The sequence below is a fragment of the Mustela putorius genome, unplaced genomic scaffold, assembly GCF_011764305.1.
Source record: "Mustela putorius furo isolate JIRA1106 unplaced genomic scaffold, ASM1176430v1.1 tig00000127_pilon_pilon_pilon, whole genome shotgun sequence".
Lineage (NCBI taxonomy): Eukaryota > Metazoa > Chordata > Mammalia > Carnivora > Mustelidae > Mustela > Mustela putorius.
In genome coordinates this window covers 3,442,898-3,448,897 of record NW_025421288.1, presented here as the reverse complement: position 1 = coordinate 3,448,897, position 6,000 = coordinate 3,442,898, and the positions used below count along the sequence as shown (strand labels likewise).

General features: G+C 37.0%; 1 protein-coding gene across 1 annotated transcript; it reads left to right on the top strand.

The window, feature by feature from the left end:
* Nucleotides 1-739: 739 nt before the first annotated feature.
* Nucleotides 740-1,693, top strand: LOC101675910 (olfactory receptor 1030-like). Its single transcript, XM_004777636.3, has one exon. The coding sequence runs from the start codon at nucleotides 758-760 to the stop codon at nucleotides 1,691-1,693; it is 936 nt and encodes a 311-aa protein (XP_004777693.3). The 5' UTR covers nucleotides 740-757.
* Nucleotides 1,694-6,000: the final 4,307 nt, after the last annotated feature.

Here is a 6,000-nt window from a genome sequence, read left to right as displayed (position 1 = left end):
TATCTGTATGTGAATATTTTACACATATATATGTATAAATTCTGTGCATGTGTGTGTGTGTGTATATATATATATATATAGTATGTACTCTACATGTATCTTTTTTATACCAAGAATATGATTGAGTTTTGTGTCTCATGAGCCAATTTTTGGCCCTGATATTTGGCATTAATACACAAAGCAAAGGAGATCCTAGGCTAAGCCTTAAAAGTTAAGTAGGATTTGGTGATATGAGGGCCTTCTGAGTAGAGGAGACACAAAGAGAAAGGACAAGTGTTGCAGAGTTAGGGAACAAACGGCTTGACTTGGTCTTGAGTTCAGAGGGGCAGGAGGACATGTTCTGCAGGGATGTGTATCGTTCCATTCAGTTGTGCTAAATAGATGAGAATTTATATACAACGTCAAAAATATACCGAGAAACAAAGGACTGCAATGTTCGAAACACAATAGCATTTAAGGAAATTGTAAGTGAACTAATGTAATAAATCTTGCAGAGAATATAAAGTCTTTTCAACATGAGGGGACTTGCAGAAAAACATTTAAAATATGACTGCCCCACTAAAAGGAGCGCTATACTATTTTAAAGGGTTAAAATATCAATTGCACGCTTCCTCAACTATTTCTTTGTGTCACAAGTGTTCCTACAAGTTTTAGAGAAGACGGATCAGATGATATGATGGGGGTAAGGGACACGTGACAAAAGACATACGTTTTTATTTCCTTTCTTTTAGCCCTCATTTGAAGCCAAAGACACACAATGCTAAAGAAAAACGACACAGTGGTGACTGAGTTTATTCTCCTGGGACTGACAGATCGAGCTGACTTGCAGCCTGTCCTTTTTGTAGTCTTCCTAGTCATCTACCTTATCACGGTAATCGGCAACGTGAGCATGATTTTGCTGATCAGAAGTGACTCAAAACTTCACACTCCAATGTATTTCTTCCTCAGTCACCTCTCCTTTGTGGATCTCTGTTACACCACCAACGTCAGTCCGCAGATGCTGGTTCATTTCTTATCCAAGAGAAAATCCATTTCCTTTCTGGGTTGCATGATACAATTCCACTTTTTCATTGCCCTGGTGATCACTGATTATTATATGCTCACAGTGATGGCCTATGACCGCTACATGGCCATCTGCAAACCCTTGTTGTATAGCAGCAAGATGTCCCGATGTGTCTGCTTCTCTCTCGTGGCTACCCCTTATGGTTATGGCTTTGCAAATGGTCTGGCACAGACCATCCTGATGCTTCGCCTCTCCTTCTGTGGACCCAATGAAATCAACCACTTTTACTGTGCAGACCCACCTCTCATAGTCCTTGCATGCTCAGATACTTATGTCAAAGAAACTGCCATGTTCGTGGTGGCCGGTTCCAACCTTACTTGTTCGCTCACCATCATTCTGATCTCCTACATTTTCATTTTCTCAGCCATTCTGCGTATCCGCTCTGCTGAGGGGAGGCGGAAAGCCTTCTCCACCTGCGGGTCCCATTTGACGGCTGTCACCATCTTTTATGGGACACTGTTCTGCATGTACCTGAGACCCCCTTCTGAGTCATCTGTAGAACAGGGGAAAATTGTCGCAGTGTTTTATATCTTTGTGAGTCCTATGTTAAACCCTTTGATCTATAGCCTTCGGAACAAAGATGTTAAAAGTGCAATCAGGAAGGTTTTCCAAAAGAAGTTGTTATATTAAGTAGACACTTAGTACATCTTGTTAAGTGACCAACTAATGTGCATTTAAAGTTAGCAAGTCACCTTCTGTCATTATTCTTGTTTGTCTTTCTTAATTTGTATATGAGACTTAGAAGTAGTTAGCAAAATATTTGCTGACATTTAAAGTGCCACCTTAGTGAATAATAATAATAGTAATAATAAGCATTACATAGAAATTGAAAGGCAAGACTGAGGTCTTTGCTATTGCTCTATATATCAACAAACTACAAGAGTCTATCAATATACTAGTATTGGTACAGAGTTATAAAAGACAGAATTTCCAAATGAATTCCGTGTCAATGATCAACTGTTCTATTTTCCTAGTGATTAGTAATTTGAAACTAATATACAGCAACCTTTTTTTAAAAAATTTTTATTTATTTATTTATTTTTTAATATACGGAAACTTCTAAACTGTAAGCATTTTTTTCTTGTTTCTTTTTGTCTTTATAGAGATCATATAGTGATGCAGATCTGTGGGTTTCACTTTGTACAGATCATATAGTGATGCAGATCTGTGGGTACCATAAGAAATATCTTTACAGTGATAATCCTGGCTTGATGGAATCCTCATTCATAAAGGTTTTGATGGAACAACACAGTTTATGTAGCAGTTTTTTTAAAGAATCCAAAGTCAGCCTCATGATAAAAGTAGCTTTGTGGTTTCACTTGTTAATTTTTTATTATGGACCATTTCCAACACATATACAAAAATAGAAGATAGTGTAAAGGCCGCCCATACAAGCATGAGTGATCATCATTAAGTCTTCATCTTTGCCACTTTGCTTCAGACGTTTCACACACTCAGATCTTCTCAAAGTGAGCCCTCCCTGCCTGATTCTCTTCCTCTCTCCATTGCCTGCATTCAACTGTCATTGAATGTAATGTTTTTATCCCCATGGAGAGTTCTAACAGTTGCTGGTGTTTATGTATTCACAGAATTAAATAATGTTATTTAGCAAGATTTAAAATTTGGTAATAACGAATTATGCTCTCCTTCTGCAAATTATTCTATTTTCAGTAAATATGGTTAGATTCTTCCCTGCTGGTTCATGTAGCATCAGTTTTCACTGAGATAGTCTACGTGAGAGTATACACATACCACACACTATCTATCCATTCTATTATTTTTTTTAAAATTTGATTTATTTATTCGACAGAAGGAGATCACAAGTAAGCAGAGAAGCAGGCAGAGAGAGAGGAGGAAGCAGGGTCCCCACTGAGCTGAGAGCCCATGCGGGGCTTGATCCCAGGACCCTGAGACCATGACCTGAGCTGAAGGCAAAGGCTTTAACCCGCTGAGCCACCCAGGTGCCCCTCTATCCATTCCATTATTAATAAATGAATCTATTTTCCTGTTCTGGATAATATGAAAATCTAGCAATGCTTTTTCCTCTGAAATTCTGAGTGTGTATCAGTTCAAGAGATCCTCTCAGGTGCACTCCCTGGAGGGTGATTTCTGTGTTATAAGAAAAGAACATCTTTAAATTCAGAGAAAAGGGCCAAATTACTCAATCCATCTGCTCTCCTGCAAACAGTGTGCAAGATTGGTCTTTACTGCATCTTCTTATCAATACTATATATTATCAGACTTCCAAAATGCTTTCAGGTCTGATGGGTTTAAGGGAGTCTCCTTTCTTGTTTAAGCTTTTGCATTGTCATTTTAAGTGGAAAGAAGTGTTTTAAGTGCTTTGATGCTACCTGCAGAGTTTTCTTTTCTTTGGTTGTATGTCTGTATTCTTTGTTCATTGTTCAGCTGGGTTATTTTATCTTTATTTTGTACATTTGTAGTAGCTCTTTATAAATTCTATACTAGGTACTAGCCTTTTAATGATTTCTGCAATGTCTATATTTCAACCTGATTTTAGCTAGTACTTTGCTTTTGTGCCTGATAGACTTGGTGGGGTGGAAAATTTTCATTCTATCATAGTTCAAATTTTAATTTTCTCTTTGTGCTTGTGCTTTGTATGTCTTGTCTAAACAATTCTTTCTTAATATAAAGATGTTCTCTTATATTTTCTTTCAATGGCATTACAGTTTTGCATATTTTTGTTGATATCCTAAATGTTGCAAAATAATCTTTCATCTTGATTTCTAATGAAAGTAATACATTGTATCTTCAATACTGCATTTGTTTTTCATTAAGGTTTTAGTGAAAATTCTGTCATGAATCAAGTTTTTAATTTGTATCAGTCTGGTTCTCTATCATGGGACCAATCTGTCAATTAATAGTCATCAATGCTGACTATTTTTATAAAAATAATTTTACCACCCTTCTTCTCGAAGTTTGAACATTGGAGAATTTTCCTGAAGGGTCTGTGACAGAAGATATGATTAAGATGCATAGAAATACTTTATTTCGCAGAGGTCATGACTGTTATTTTCCCAGAAGGCAGGTGATACCCACTTCAATGAACCAATGTTAGTGGCTGTGAGAATGAGCAAGAGAAAAAGCTATTTATAGTGTAAGCTGAGGTCTGTGCCCACCCTTTTGTTTGGGACTTGCAATTACAAGTGTTCCTGACCTTGATGTTAGCATATGTTGCAATCTGTCATCAGTTCTGCGTGCCATGCTCAGCTTTTCTCTCTTTTGTAAACCAGGTTTTCCCAAACTTCACTCTGCCACATCTAGGTGTAAGTGTTCAGAAAGAATGTGGCAAGAAAAGTGGGGCATTATTGTTTTTATCTCCTCAGGTATTATGGGTGGTTCATTTCTTGCTGGACAGTTTGCATACTCCTCCGTATCATGATACCCTCCTGCTCACCTTTGGGGTTTATTTCTCACTTATTTATTTTTTTAAGATCTTATTCATTTATTTATTTTACGGAGAGAGAGATCACAAGTAGGCAGAGAGGCAGGCGGTGAGGGGGGTTGGGGGGGCACGGGTTCCCTGCTGAGCAGAAAGCCCGATGTGGGGCTTGATTCCAGGACCCTGGGATCATGACCTGAGCCAACGGCAGGGGCTTAACCTACTGAGCTACCCAGGTGCCCCTTAACTAAGTCTTCATTAGTCATATTTGCTTGGAATAATAAAATGGTTATGGAATATTTTATTTTTTTATTTTATTGTATTTTTTAAAGGGTTATGGAATATTTTAATTCTGAGGACTCCTGCTTCTATATCATATGGTATCATAAAGAAGTATATAATATATGGTTGGTAATAAATTATCACTTAATAATAAACTGTTTAAATATTGTTATACATGACTGCAATTATAACTTTACTGAATATTTATTTGTTATTAATGTTCCTTTAATATTAGTCATTTTAAAAAAATTTTTAAGATTTTATTTATTTATTTGACAGAGATCACAAGTAGACAGAGAGGAAGGCAGAGAGAGAGGAGGAAGCAGGCTTCCCACTGAGCAGAGAGCCCCATGCGGGGCTCAATCCCAGGACACTTGGATCATGACCTGAGCTGAAGGCAGAGGCTTTAACCACTGAGTCACCCAGGTGCCCCAATATTAGCCATTTTTGTCAATGACTCTCTCACTATTCCTTTTGCAACCACTTTTCATCCTGGGTCTAGTTTTCTTGTACATGACTTATACCCCTAATTATAAGTTCTCAATGACAGTTTCTGTGAGAGAAAGTCTGTTTTTTATTTGTCTGAAACTGTCTCATTTTAACTTTAACTCTCCAAGAGGAATTCATTCAGATATGGATCTAGATAGAGTCGTATTTCATTTCAATACACATAAAATATTTCATTTACTGGCCTGTATTAATTTGTTTTAGAGAGGAACGTATTACTAGATTATCTGTTATTTTTCCATAGGTAAATTTTCTTCTCATCTTAAATTTGGCATATTTTTAGTTTCAGAGTTTGTCTTTGTTGGTATCAGCTATATTTATCCTGCTCCATCTTTGGTGGCTCCTTGGCTGATTTCTCCAAGTTAGCTCTCTCCTCTGAGATTATGTTTTCATGGTATAATGGAACTTTAATGTAGAGGACTTTTCACAACTGTAAGTTTGCATTTGTATGATATTTGTATGATTTATTCATGATTGTGTCATGCCCAGATTGCCAGCTCCAGAGGGCAAGGTCCATATCTGGTTTTGCTTGCTATTTTAAAGCCAGTTTTTTCCCCAAACCTAGAATATAGGTAATTCTCAATAGATAGATATTGAGTTAATAAACTATCATTATGCCCTTGGCATTATAGTTATTTGATGGAAAACACTACTTTGCACTACTTTCCACCATGGTCTTTATGAATCTGACAAATTGGAAACCTTACTGCGAAACTAAACTTTACATATCCTTGCTTCAGAACAGAAA

Coding starts and splice junctions, on each gene's coding strand:
- LOC101675910 (XM_004777636.3), top strand. CDS start 758: ATGCTAAAGAAAAACGACACAGTGGTGACTGAGTTTATTCTCCTGGGA.